Source organism: Balaenoptera borealis (genome assembly GCF_965194805.1).
Source record: "Balaenoptera borealis genome assembly, chromosome: 18".
Classification (NCBI taxonomy): Eukaryota; Metazoa; Chordata; class Mammalia; order Artiodactyla; family Balaenopteridae; genus Balaenoptera; species Balaenoptera borealis.
This window is the reverse complement of record NC_138877.1, coordinates 22,442,839-22,458,002: the sequence shown is the minus strand read 5'-3', so window position 1 is coordinate 22,458,002 and position 15,164 is coordinate 22,442,839. Positions and strand designations below refer to the sequence as shown.

The following is a 15,164-nucleotide window of genomic DNA, read 5'->3' as shown; positions in this document are numbered from 1 at the left end:
GGAAACCAAAAAAATTAATGTGACTAGCTTTGTTTTGATAATTACTTTATTGCGGTGGTCTGGAAGCAACCCCGTAATGTCTCTGAGGTATACCTGTATTGTTTACTGAAGGACAACTTTATTCTTTTCCTAATGCAGTATAATTTCATTAAAAATATTTTCAAAGTAAGATTCTGTCTTGAGTGGCAGCAAGAAGGAGCAAACATAGCCTAGCTCTTCTTAATATACAGACTCTTTTCTGAAATGAGGGCTATGATTATTCACTATTTTGGGACTGGGTCAGAGCTTGAGAACTAAGCTTGAATCACAAGACTCTTGTGGATGAGTCCTGAGAGGGTAAAAGGAAATGCAGGGACTCTCAGGGGTGTAGGTGGTCAGTGCTCTGTTACTGGCAGGATAATCCAAAATGGTAACCCCAAATCATTTTACATTTGGAGGCTCCTTTTGTACTTTTATATAAATATGAGTATTTCTGATACTCTGTATATTGAAACCACTTTGACCAAATAGTGAAACCAGGTTCCTGAGAGAAACTAGGAAGCCCTGAGAGATCAGAGTCGTGCTCTTACTTGGAACTTTTAATTCCTGCTCTGTGCTGATATTGGACCACATGGTTTCTTCTATTTCTGCACCAGGTTAGAATAGATTTGACTTCTCTTTCTAAATGTGTTGCTTTACAACCTTTTGTCTGATTTACTTTCTTGGGTTTACTAAATAGAACAGGTGATAGAGTTAGTAAGAGTTTGAAGCACGATTTTTCCAGATAATTCTAACATGGAAATATGGGAAGAGTTCATTGCACAACAAAGGAGTATTGGTACCATATAGTTAGGCTAAGGGCCATAGACCTAGATAGATTAATGTTGATTAATAACATGCGTTTTATGTGCTCCTATTTTTATTTAATCTGTGATAATATCCATTTTTCTGTCTTTCAATTTAGACTCAGATTGATGGACAACTTTTCTTAATAAAGCACCTTTTGATTCTTCGTGAACAAATTGCTCCATTTCACACTGAATTCACCATTAAGGAAATTTCCCTGGACCTCAAGAAAACTAGAGGTACTTCATTGTCCTGGCTGGCCCAGTTGGGTGTGTTTGACCTATCCAAATGTGTCAGCACAGGTTACAGGTTTATTTTATGTTCATCTGCAATTTGTTTGCATGCTGTGCTTGCTAAGCATGTTACTTGTCCATACTAAGCTGAGCTGTCAACATCCTGATTACATCTAACTGGCTGTATATTCTTTATGAAGAGAACTATTTCTGAGCATTTCAACTTGCAAAAGAGTATTACCTCTCTTAGACTCTGCCACATATTACCATAACCAGTTAAAAAATGAAAAATCACTATAATAACTACTTAAGAGTGTCAGCTAATTGGAGTGATTTTAAACATTGAGTTGGGTTTGTTATTTCATAGAAACTGAGACAGCCAGCTGGGTAAAATAGGAAGAGTACTTATCTAAGAGTCTGAGTCAGGTTCTGTTCCTGGCCCATCATTTCCTGGCTTTTGTGATCTTAAATGTGTGTTTTAGCTTCCCTACCCTGTGTAAAACGAGCAGAATCCACTTGTCATGATGCTTTCACCAGAGTATCCAGATCATCAAGAGTGAAAATAAATGAAAATACATATTAAAGTGCTTTTGTTAGCTTAAGGTGCTTAAATAAACTCAAGTTGTATTATGATTAAATCAGCTGGTTGTTAAGTAATCATGTAGGTAGGGTCTTTGAGTTGGTAATAGACATGGAATCATCTTGGGAAAGGTGCTTCATCCGTCCTGATGGTTTGTTTCTGACTGAATTAACAAGTGATGATTTCTAAAAGATCAAAGTAGTTATTTTCTAAGATGTTGATCTTAAACAGTTAAGGATATACCATAAATATCCATCTCTTTTAATTACTTACAAATGTATCTAAACTTTGTCTTTTCTTAACCATTTCCAAGAGAATTAAGCTCTAACACCTTAAGCCATCCGTTTATGGAATGAATGAATTTCTCGCTTATGTATTGGGGGATTGAGAAAATTCATAGCCATTCAAATTACTTTCTGTATTCTGTGGTTTAGAGGAACTCCACATAATAGGATTTCCAAGAGGAGCGGGTTTGTTACTTTCCTAGTGACTGTGCTTATAAAATAGCGGACTTGATTTAACTCACCTGAGAGCCAAGTCGTCTCATCATGAGTCATATTAAAACAGCTTGTTCTTTTTCTTTTCCTAATGCACTCTCCTTTTCACCACAGAGAATACCTTTTGGTTCTGGTGGTATTTATTTATTTATTTAAAAATTTGTTTATTTTATTTATTTATTTTTGGCTGCATTGGGTCTTCGTTGCTGCGCACGGACTTCCTCCAGTTGTGGCGAGCGGGGGCTCCTCCTCGCTGCGGTGCACAGGCCTCTCATTGCAGTGGCCTCTCTTGTTGCGGAGCATGGGCTCTAGGCACGCGGGCTTCAGTAGTTGTGGCTGGCAGGCTCTTGAGCGCAGGCTCAGTAGTTGTGGCGCACAGGCTTAGTTGCTCCACGGCATGTGGGATCTTCCCGGACCAGGGCTCGAACCCGTGTCCCCTGCGTTGGCAGGCGGATTCCCAACCACTGCGCCACCAGGGAAGCCCTCTGGTGGTATTTAGATAGTAAGCCTGTATGTTATTCATATACTTTGTAATTTCTTTTTTAAACAGCAGCCAGATTTCCTGGCTTTTGCCTTTATAGAATGCATAATTTTTTTAGTTTATTCTCATCAGAGGCTTCCATCACCCAACCATTCTGGTTGATTTCCTGCTTTCCTTTCAGTGTGAGGTGTGGAAATAGTGCCTTAACCTTGAGGAATGCCAGGCGCTGATAGTCCTTACTTTATTTAAGTAATGGGACGAAGCAGGGCTGATCTATTTTCTTTCGTATTTTTTCTAATTCATAATTTGTTGCTGCTTTGTTCTACTACAGATCCACTGAGGTGTGAGAAAATGAAATTCTCTAAAATTTTGGCAAATTTTGGTATAAAGTATGTTTTCCCTAAAACCTCATGAAGGTTATGTAATCCTGCCATATGATCACCTACAATTGTTCAGGTTTCTTATAGAAAAGACAGCAGAAACAAAGAGTCATTTACTAAAGCTTTACTCTGAATCTGATAGAGAGGTGTGTTTTTTGTTTTTTGTTTTCCCAGTAAGATCAGGGTCAAGGCAGGGAGTACAGTCTGGTGTGTACTTGTAAAACCAGGGTTGGAAGCATTTCATGCTTTGCTTTCTCCAGCCTGCCAAGGCAAAGCAAAGAAATGGTCTTTTCTTACTATCACTTAATAATAGTTGCTATCTTTACTTTTAAGCCTCTAACCTCTCATGACTAACATTATACCTTATTGCATTTGAACATCAATGAGACCTGTTAGTACTTTGCATAGATTCTAATTAGTCTGGAGGTTAAGGGGTAAATATGTCCTTTTGGTGTTTTTTTTCTGGCTGACACATTAGTTTATTCTCTCTGCTTCAAATGAATAAATTTCTGTGCCAGCCAGATCTTAAACAAAAGAAGCTGGGTAAGTATATGAATCTTTCTTAAAAAACCTATTTAGCATCATAAAGGTAAAGCAGTGAAATTTTAAAGTATTGATTACCATTTATCCTTTTTCTATAAATGAATAATTGTGATTAATAGTCATTTTGCAATTCTGAGTTCTAGAAGATAATTATGTGTGAGTGCTGTAGCCATTGTTGGCACTAACCTTATCCACTCATGGAGGTGACTTGGTGGAAATGAAACCCCTCTTGCTCTGTGGTAGTAGAGAACTAGTGTATGTTTACACACTGAAATAGTAACTTGGCTTCTTGTTGAAACTGTACATGTTCACTGGATGAGTAATTTTGTTTCACAGATGCAGCATTTAAAATCCTGAATCCTATGACTGTTCCAAGATTTTTTAGGCTGAATAGCAACAATGCCTTGATAGAGTTCTTGTTGGAGGTGAGAAGGAGTCTGTTTCCTTGGTGGTGGGAGATAAACGATATTCTTTACATGTCTGGTAATTTCTAGGCACATAAAAACAGGAGGAAATTGTCATCTTCTCTTTAAGGGTACTCCTGAGATAAGAGAACATTATCTTGACTCTAAAAAAGACGTAGACCGTCATCTGAAATCGGCCTGTGAGCAGTTTATTCAGCAACAGACCAAGCTGTTCGTAGAGCAGCTGGAGGAGTTCCTGACAAAGGTATAGACCTTGGAGCATATTTGGTAATTGTGAATTCTTCCCTAGATTGCATTTTGTTTTTGTTCTTTTTTGTTTTTGTTTTTTTAATAGAAATCCATTTTTAATTTATTTTATTTATTTTTTTATTTTTGGCTGCGTTGGGTCTTCAGTGCTGCGCGTAGGCTTTCTCTAGTTGTGGCGAGCGGGGGCTCCTCTTCGTTGAGGTGCGTGGGCTTCTCATTGCCGGGTTTTCTCTTGTGGAGCACGGGCTCTAGGCGCGCAGGCTTCAGTAGTTGCGGCACGCGGGCTTCAGTAGTTGTGGCTCGTGGGCTCTAGAGCACAAACTCAGTATTTGTGGTGCACAGGCTTAGTTGCTCCGCGGCATGTGGGATCTTCCCGGACCAGGGATCGAACCCGTGTCCCCTGCATTGGCAGGCGGATTCTTAACCACTGCGCCACCAGGGAAGCCCCTAGATTGCATTTTGAATTACTCTCTTATGAAAACCTTGGCAGAAGGAGGCAGTAGGGGCTTCCCTGGTGGCGCAGTGGTTAAGAATACGCCTGCCAATGCAGGGGACACGGGTTCGATCCCTGGTCCGGGAAGATCCCACATGCCGCGGAGCAACTAAGCCCGTGCGCCACAACTACTGAGCCTGCGCTCTAGAGCCCGTGAGCCACAACTACTGAGCCTGCGCTCTAGAGCCCGCGAGCCACAACTACTGAAGCCTGAATGCCTAGAGCCCGTGCTCCGCACTGAGAAGCCACCACAATGAGAAGCCCACGCACTGCAACGAAGAGTAGCCCCCGCTCGCCGCAACTAGAGAAAGCCTGCGCACAGCAGCAAAGACCCAACACAGCCAAAAATAAATAAATAAAATAAATAAATTTATTAAAAAAAAAAAAAAGGAGACAGTAAACCCATGTCTTAATGATTCTGTCTAAGAAATCACCGTGTTTCCTATTATGGAAGCTTTTTGGTTTGGACTTTTAGGTATGCTTGCAGAGTTTTTCAGTTTTAAGAGAAAGTGTGCAAATATTGCAAAGTTAGTTATAGCAGACCTCTAGTTAGCTCTGTTCTCTTTATCCACGTGGTAGGGATCTGCATGTGGTCCGGGACTCTCACTTTTCCTGGATGAGGACCTGCGTGGCAGTAATCACAGTCCTGTCTATCAGGGTTTCCTGTTACTTAAATGGGCGATTTATTTTCCTCTTTGGTTTACATGCTATTTTTCCCTTTCATTTTGTGTAGGTAATTGGGAGTTGAAGATTTTATATCATTGCATTGTTAATTACCAGATATATGGATTTATAATAATCTGTCTATTTCTCTGTCTCCTAGCTAGAATCCATCAACTGGCAAATGCCAGCAAAGCATTGCACACACACGCACAAGCACGCACACATGCGTTGTAAGCACTAGAGTTCATACAGATATATGTGATCATTTAAGACATTGTTTCTTAGAGTCTGTGGACCAAACATTTTTCACGTTTCACCGGATCAGTGTTACTAGTATTCTGAATAGCAGAGACAGAGTAAATGATTTTAAAACCTTAAAATAATTTTCTTTAAAGGTAATTGTGCAAGTGCAGACTCTTATACCCCTTTTATTATAATTGGCATTGTAAGGCAGCCAGTTCTGCTACCTTGATAAATGATCACAAGAAAAGCAGTATCCATAGATGCAGAAAGGAAGCAGTATTTCATCTTTCATTTGGATGTATGCTTGTAGGTCTCAGTATTTACTATTTGGATGTAAGCTTCATCAACAAAATGTCCTCAGCTTGTTTCTAAGTTTGGACTGATTTTTAAAATATATATAGGTTTGCCTAATAAAACAAGCTGTGAGAGTGTATAGAGAACGTTCTTAGGTTGTCAGAAGACTTGTTTTTTGAGCCTGAAGACTCCAGGTGTGATTCTGGTCCCCTTTCACCTGTTGTAAATTGGCTTTTTTGTTTATGTAGCTCCTTCCTTGGGCTCTCTTTTTTGAGATGCTTTGTTTTCTTTAATTCTCATTACATGCCTGGTACCTGGAGTAAGTAAACATCTCCATTTCACAGACTAAGAAACTAAAGTTTTGCAGTGTGACCTGTATACATGAGATAAACATTTCTACAGCATTTTAATCTGTCTCGTGTAAACATCCTTCCTGATTTTTTGGTACAGTGAATGAAATTTCTTGAGAACAATAAAATTATAAAATTTTATTTTATAAAATAATGAAATTTCTTAAGAACAAGAAACTGGTTCTAGAAGAACTATTGCCTTGTTTCTTGCTCCTTGAGAAATAACCTTTCCTCTCAGTATTTGAATGGCCCTAGGGAGTGTAATACTGTTCTCTAAGTGTTGGGGGTGGCGGTTCCTATCAAAACATTTGGGTCAGTTATTTTCTAAAACTAAAAAACTGTCGATACTTTTTTTTATGTCCTAGAATTTTATTGTACTGAATATTGCTTGAAACAAACTCTTAAGTAGGGCTTGGAATAGTCATGGGTGGAGTAGAAAGAGCATAGCATTTCGAGGCAGGAGAGCTGAGCTCTGGACCTCCTTCTGCACCTCCTGACTGGGGTGGTAGTGGTCACTTAGCTTCTCCAAGCCTCAGTTTCTAATCTCTACAGTGGAGATAGCTATTGCATCCCTCCTCCCTACTTAAGGTTATTATGAGGACCAAAAGATGATTATATATATAAACATACTTTGTCAGTGCTTGAAGAAGTGTTATTTTATAGTAAAATGTGACAAATTTGAAGTGAAGATTTTGCTTTTGCAAAAAATCTGAATGAAAGCATTTTAAAGGAAGTATAATTTCATGTTTATAGAGAAGCTAAAAGTGTTTCCCCTGGTGGAACCAGTTTATGCTGAAAACTCAGACTTGTATTCCTCTCAAGCAGTTTGCTAAAGTATTGCAAGTTTATTCTTAATGTTCCCTCTGAAGGGAACATAATTTCCTCAGCAACACTATAAATTAATTTTTTTTCCTCGGCATAGTGTGTGTAATAGAATTTGACCTATAAATTTAATTTCTGTTCACAAGGAGTTATAACCTAATGGGAAATCAAGATGGAAAATATGTAAACATTAAGGTGTATACAGCAATGTCATTATGAGACAATGGGTCTGTCTTCATCCTGTAGGGTTTTAAAAAAGATAGGGCTAATTGGGGAAAACTTTTGAAGAAAATGCTCCTTGAGGTTTAACTTAAAGATAAGTATATTATCTAGGTAGTAAATAGAGATGAGTATACAAGTTTGTATTTGCTTTTAGTATAAAAATAGTTATATACAATATATGTCGTTATGAAATTGGTTAAATTCTGGAACAATCAGTGGCATAACAGGCAGCCATTACTATTAAAGCATAACAGTTAGATACAGAAAAATGTCTAGGATTTAGATTTAAGTGGAGAAAAAAAGTTTTCTGGGCACTGTGTTCCTACTTTTGTAAATGTAGACACATTAGTATGTTTATATATTTACGTTGGGAAATATTTGGGATAATATACACTAAACATGAACATGTTTTTCTTTAGCATTGTCTAACCTATAATTGTATGTATGACTCACTTTTAAAAGCTGCATCTCACAATAAAAAATAAAGACATAGAGAGGAGTTGAGTGACAGTGGAAAAGGGTGATTTTATATACATGGCAACATGAGCAAAGGCCTAGAGTGGTCCAGGAATATGAACTTGGTAGAAATAGAGAGAGGGCTGGAGAGGCCTGAGTTAACATTATACTGTGCCCATCCTCTGCCTAAATATTTGTGTGGCCTTCTTTATGAGAAATCTAAAAAGTTGGTGTTCAGGTTTTTCTAATGAGACTATCTGCTGAGGCCAAGGTTATGGTCCGGACCGTTGGCACGTAGCAGTCCATTTTTTACAGATGTTTTGTGCATTTCTGTCCTTCACCCTCCCTAGCTACAGCCTAGCCGTACCGTAATTTGCCATCTTAAGAACATTCTTGTCTGAAAGCTAAATGTATGGTTTTGCTTCTCTGTACTGATGCTGAGAAATGAAAAGAGAGGTGAATAGAGGGTGGGCATCCAATTCTTGTACCTAGAACACTGGCTAGTCAAATGTGCTTTTTGATGCTATCTGAAAATCTTTTTTTTTTTTTTTTAATAGCATTCTCTCTGTCTGTAACAAAGAAAAGGACCCTCTAGGTATATAAAGGAGATTTTGTCCAACTGCTGTGACATTTTTCTAATAACATACGATAGTAATTTAATGTTAACCTAACAGTCCACTGAAAGAGAGGCCTGTTTTGTGTTGACGTTTCTCTCGGTCTTCATTTTTGTCTTCCTACCCTGAAATGTTTCGGGCTGAATGCCTCAGGACATTGGTATGGTTTTCTTTTTGCAAAACAGTGTATGCCTTGAAATCACAGAAGAAGTTTTGCTAAAATATTTTATTGCTTGTAAAGGACTATGAGGTATGATGCATTTTCTTTTAGGGCTGCACATTTGATTATCATTATGCTTTCATACGTTCAAATGGTGTATCTTTTGAGAGCAGTACTAGTTTAATTTGTCATCAGTGAAATGAAACTTTTTTCTTTTTGTCTCCGCTACTAGGTTTCAGCACTAAACACAATGGCCAGTCAGGGAGGACCCAAGTATACTCTCTCTCAGCAGCCTTGGGCTCAACCAGGTACCCACATTTTACTGTTTGGGATTTCTTTTTTTAGGATGTCAGTTAATTTGCATTTATATAGTCCTGCTCCGACAGCTTGAAGTTGGTTTCCTACTCCTGCTGTGGTTTAGGTTAATGCAAGATTCATTTTGGAGCTGACAGGTCTTAATTGAGCCAACACGACTTGCATTTCAACAAGCATCACAAGAAAGGAAGAATTAAAAATATATATATACACACACACACATACATACATAAATACATACATATACGTACACACACACCCAGTTAAAAATAATATATGGCTTAGCTGGAAATGCTTTGAGTGCGGTGGTTTCTGTACACTTGATTTTCATTGTCTTAGAGTGAAAATACTGTGTTTGATAGTATGAAATTAATGGAGAGAATGCTACTGTTTCCAAGTATTATATGAAGAAATGTGGGACATTATTACATTTTAAGCAAGTTGCATCCTCTTTAATGTTTTAGAGTGTTTGAAAAAAATTATAAGAATGTGGTGTCATTTAGGAGTTGGCAGGCTCCATCATTGATTGGCAGAAGTGCTGGAGATGTTTCCAGTCTTAACTCTTTCCTAAATGTAAATTTTTTTGTGCTAGAAGGTGTTTTTTTCCCTCTTTAACATTAGACATTGAAAATCATGACTAGTTTTGTGGGTTATTTTTGGTCCATGTTGTGACATTTTAAGTTGTCATTAAACCAGAATAAATCATTTTGTTAGATTGATACTTCTGGCCATTCCCTGGCCCATATTGTGATAGAGATCCTTTGAAACTAAGAAGGGCAAGATGCCGAAAGAATCAAGTGTTTTAATTATGGGTGAGCTGTGTCCAAGTTGGTAGGAAGCTTTTTGCTCATAATGAGAGAGATCCAAAGAATGATTCTGGTTTAGCATCCATAAAAAATTGACTGTCTACAGGCACCCAAAACTGGAATTATGTTTTTAACATGATTGGTTTCCCATAATGAAAGAGTGCATCTGTCAGGTATTTATTTCTTTTGGGAAAAAGAATTGAGGCCATTCTAAAATTTTCAGTTATTTTTATTAGTGCCTCAGGTTAATTTGAAGTTGAAGTAGAACAAAGAAGTTGTAAGAGTAGCTATGTATCTCCTAGGAAGATTTGTAAGCGTAGAGAATTATCACTGGTATTTGAATGGAAGGCAGGATTTTATTTCAAAAATTTGTCATGTGAACTTCGATGATGTCAATATAGGTTTGCATTGATTTGCTTTATTTTGCAAATAAACTTTGTGACATGCTTTAGGCCTTTTGTTTACTGTGATGGAGACAGTGAATGTTATACTGGCTTTATTATTTTAAACCTTTGTTTTGTATATGAGATTGAAATCTTCGCCATCTTACTAAAGGACCGAGAGCATCCTTCATGCAGTAGTGTATTCTGTCAAGAGACAGAAAACCAGAGTCTTTTACTGACAATACTGGAAATTCTAACCATAGTGAGCCTGGTGGTAACCACTTGTTCTGACCCCTCAGGGTCAGGAGCAGGCTTGTCAGGCTGTAACTCAGCACTGATTCTAGAAGGAATTCTGATCATCTTTGGATTAATTGGGCTATTGGCTCAAGGTTTGTCATTTACAGAGCTTATTTAGAAATAGGACCTGATTTTATTTTGAACGTTAATGTAAATGAAACTCTTGGGTGCAATAAATCTTTCTTAAAATAGGTAGAAACCACCAAATTGTCATAAGTATAGTTAGTACAGCTAAGCCTAGGGGCTTGATGCATAATTAATGTATTTTCTTTCCCCTTTGGGAAGATTCTCTTTTGCTCAAAATAGGCGCTGTCATTTTCTCAAGTGGAGTCCTAATAGATCTCCCAGTGTTAGGTGTATTGTGCTCTTAAGTATTACTAGAATTGTCATTAGTAAAGCAGGAGTAGATGAAAGGAAACCGACAGAAGGACTAGATGAAATAGGGCTTGCTGTTTTGTCATTTAAAACATTTTGTTTCTTTCTAAGTGAGGAGATCCTGGCAAATGGAGCAGTGACACTTCAGTTTACCTAGTTGTTGTATCTTCCGTCTCATTTAGCCTCAAGGAGCTATGGAGTTGCTTTTTCTTGATCTGTAATATGAGAAGCCCACAGTTAAATGTCAAAGATTTTTAAGTCTTTGGGGTGGGAGTACCAGGGACAGTCTAGAAACTTATCTTGGGCCCCTAGAACCCAGGGTTAGTGGTTCATGCAGACTTGATCACCTTCTTGGGGTCATTCCATGCTAAACTCATGAGATTGAGTTATAGTTAGGATGCCAATTTGTTAATTACTCTGGAAAATATACCTTTTTAAGAATTAGGATACTTTATTTACAAGGCTCCACATAAAACTGGGCTCTGAAGACTGACCAGTGATCCCTGAAGTGTGTTAGTGACCATAGGACCAGAGCCTATGGAATTAATTGTCTTAAAGGAGCTTTCATCTGTTTATGAAAAATAAGGAATTCTTGGATTGTTTGTTCTTTCTTCTTGAGAGCATTGGCACTTTCTCACCCTGCTCTTATACAACCCTCCTCAATTAAAAAAATTTTTTTAACATGGTTAAAATTTGAACTGTGGAAAGGTATAAAATGAGAATTCTATCCTCCACCTCTAAACTAGTTCTCTCAAAGGTAACCACTGTTAATGGCTGCTTTCCCAAAATTATGTGTATTCTAGCATATATGGACTTGAGATGTGTTATACAAATAAGATTATACTATTGTTACCTGAAAAAACGGGTTTGCCTCTTGATGGGTATTGAGCCAAAAGACACAACCAAGGCAGAGTGGGAGGAGGAAGGATTTATTACTTGCAGCAAGGAAGGAGAACACTGGGGGTCTTTCCCAAAGCATTGTCTCTCCGAATGGCAAAATTGGGGAAATTTAAGCTAAGGGTACATGTATTCATGAAGGGGCTTGAAGAGAGGAGAATTCAGCATTGAACTGGGACAGTGGTTGACAGAATCCAAGCTTTAGTTAGTTGAAGTCACGGGGGTCAACAGCATCATTCCATCCTCCACCCGAATGGGGGCCTTAGTTCCTGCAGAACTGAAAGCCGTGTATCAGATTGTTCTCTGTATCCCTTGAGGAGGAACTAGGGCTGTTTAATTACCGACCTATTGTTTCTTATTGCTTTTCCTGTGTTCCTGCATTCCCTCACTTCCCTTAAGGTCATCAATTACTGAGACCTGTTCAAGGGCAAGCATTGTGGCCAGGCTGAGATCACAAAATGGTTTAGGCCAAAATGGCTTCTCTTAACGTTAAGAAAGCCAGTCCTGGTTCTCCTTCTTCGGGGGCCTCTTACCCTATCTGCTTACAAAATATCCCTTACTTTTATTTTTTTTAACCACATATTCTATATCTTGGAGCCCTTTCTATACCAGCATATCCAGCTCTACCCATTCTATTTAATGGACGTGTAGAATATATCACTAAAGCATAATTTCCTTAATAATTCTATTAATAGATATTTGAATTATTTTTAGTTTGTTTTTCCTTACACTCTTTAATAAACACACATATCTTGGTATTTTGTAAATATGTCCATAAGGCAGATTTCTAGCAGTAGAAATGTTAAGTGAAAGAGTATGTGTATTTTCAGTTTTGCTAGACATTGCCTAATATCCCTTCCAAGAGGCTGAACAGTTTATACTCCCGTCAAGAGTGGATGAGGGTGCCTGTTTCCCCACAGCCCTGCCAAATGTGGATATTCACAACCTTGGTAATTTTTACCAATATGAAATATTTCAGTTGTTTTAATATGCGTTTCTTTAATTATGAGTGAGGTCAAGCATCTTTGAAATTATTCATCAGTCTTTTCTTTTATAGCTTTCTAGGTAATTTTCTCTTTTAAATACTTCATAAAGATTACGACTCTTCTTTTCCATTTGTACTTCTTTTCAGACACTACACCTGGGCTACTAATTATTTCAGTTACAATTTTCTGGAATTCTTTTCCTTTTCTGATAATACAATATAAGAACGTAACAAATGGATTTTTAGTTCCCATTAAATATGTGTGGGTATTTTCTGAATGATCTCATAAGACAGAGAGCATCTCTTACTGTGAGTCAGTTCTACAAATAAATAAGCTCATTCATTATGAAGTAATTCTTACTAGTGCTTCTCTGCAAATGACCTTTTATTTTACCTTACGTCTTATCTGCAAATTCCGAAGGCACCATATTACTATCCCTGTGAATGTCCTGAGCCATGCTGGGGTGCGGGGTGGGGGTGGGGTGGTGGGGGTTGGGGGGTTCTTTTGCTGTTTAGCCCGTGGGGTTAGAATTTTGTATACGGTAGATACTTAATGACTGTTTATAGGGCTTGTGATTAAACTTGATAAATAAATAAGAAAAGTGAAAGAAATTCTTTGGGGAAGTAAAGAGTCTTCTTTTGCTATTTTTCTCTCCTTTTATTCCCCTCTGAATTAAAATAGAAATGTTTCTTCTATTTTTATTTTTGATACTAAGGAGGTTAATTTCTTTCCAGCAAAAGTCAGTGACCTTGTGACAAGTGCCTACAAGACAATAAAAGCAAAGCTGCCCCTGACATTGAGAAGTATGTCATTGTACCTATCCAATAAAGATACTGAGTTCATCCTGTTTAAACCAGTTAGGGTGAGTATCATGATCATCTCTTTGAATGTTGGCCGGTCTCTTGGAGTATTCTTGCCTTGTGTACCATTTTCCTCTTCCTGTAAACGTTTTGAAGTGTTGGTCTACTATTCTAGAACAGTTGACTTAAAAAGCACTGTGATTCTTGAAAGACTTAACAAAGCGTGCATCTGTCTGATTATATCTCCCCGACCTCGCCCCCAGCCCTCATTTTGTCTTAATTTCCTTATGGTTACCTGTGGCACAAGGGTAATTTCTGCCTAAAAGCAGAAATTAGTAAATGAATAAATAAGTAATCAGACCCTCACATGAGGTGGGGCCCAGCACTTGTGAAAGAACAGCATTTCAGGAATTATGTCCCATTTTACTGGTGAGTAGCGGAAATAAATGGCTTGCAGCGGCCATGGAGGGATTAAATGTCAGAGCAAATTTAGTACTCATAGCTTCCAGCTCTGTGTTGAGCTCACATCTTTACCCAAGGCGTTGGTTGATTTTTAAAGTACATTTTATGTGTTTGGGAACTTTATTATCTTCTGTGGAAGAAATTGCTGCAGAAGACTGTTACTATTCTCTGCGGGGGACAAGGCTTGCTAGAGTTTAGTTTTTCCAGTAAGTATTATCTGATAAGTCTTAGACAGGTAGTGCTTGCATGTGAAATATTAATGCAAATTGAACGTCTTTGGTAATGCCCTAGAAGATACATTTCCTCCATTTGTTTTGGCAAATATTAAGATTTAACTTTCTTAGTTCTTCATGTTTAAGAAGACTGAATATGTTTTCAGTGACTCATGTAATATGATTGCCTCTTCTTCCTTCTAAGAATAATATTCAGCAAGTCTTCCAGAAGTTCCATGTCTTGTTAAAGGAAGAGTTCAGCCCTGAAGATATCCAGATCATTGCTTGTCCTTCTATGGAACAGGTAATCCAAAGTCTGAAGATCCTTGTTACTTTTATAACCTTTTAGTTATTTTACTTGAGTAGATAATGTCTTTGAGTAACTGTGTTTTAGTTGTAATTTTAAAAATTGTACGTTGTTTTATTCCAATGAGCAGGAGTTCAAGCTTTGAATTGCTCTCTCACATATTTAGTGATGGCGTTAGAATTTTCAGTTGCTTTTCAGTGCTTTCTGGTATTGAAGGTTGCTGTGTTTAAGATGAATGAACTGTTTGTGGAAGACTCAAATAGTGGTATTGAGATTGCTGAATAATTTTGTTTGCAGTATGTATGATAGGAGGCCCATGTTTTAGATGGAAAAAAAAGTGTTTCAGGGATTAGAATAGATGTTAGAAGTGTTTCTGTTTTCTCTCTTCTTCCTAAATTAAAAAAACTAAATAGAGAGCTCAGTCTGTGTTTATTATCATTCATTTATTCAATTCAGTCAGCAGGCTTTTATTGAGTAGAAGTAGGTTGGTGCCATGGAGGGTATTTTATTTCTGGTTTTAAGTTTAGTTGAGGAGTTTAATAAGGTAAGGACTAGAGAGAGAGACTGGGGGAGAGTGGTAAGGTTAGTGAGAGCCCGATTGCTGTGGGTGGAGCCCGCGGGGAGAGAGACTGGAGGCAGTGCGTGTGGTAAGTCTTTTGAGGAGTTTTACTTCACGGGGAGAGAAAAGATGGGATGGTAGCTGGAGAAGAAATGGGGTCATTTTTAGATTGAGATATAATTCAGATACCATAAAATTCACCCTTTTAAAGTAGGCAGTTCAGTGGTTTTTAGTATAT

General features: G+C 37.9%; 1 protein-coding gene across 1 annotated transcript in view; it reads left to right on the top strand.

Moving 5' to 3' along the window:
• Positions 1 to 15,164, top strand: part of COG3 (component of oligomeric golgi complex 3) — a 63,522-nt gene that overhangs the window by 42,914 nt on the left and 5,444 nt on the right. The window contains exons 18-23 of the mRNA XM_082365392.1: positions 944 to 1,064; positions 3,876 to 3,964; positions 4,074 to 4,208; positions 8,760 to 8,835; positions 13,321 to 13,448; positions 14,266 to 14,364. Coding sequence (XP_082221518.1) covers positions 944 to 1,064; positions 3,876 to 3,964; positions 4,074 to 4,208; positions 8,760 to 8,835; positions 13,321 to 13,448; positions 14,266 to 14,364 — 648 coding nt within the window. The remainder of the gene's footprint in view (positions 1 to 943; positions 1,065 to 3,875; positions 3,965 to 4,073; positions 4,209 to 8,759; positions 8,836 to 13,320; positions 13,449 to 14,265; positions 14,365 to 15,164) is intronic.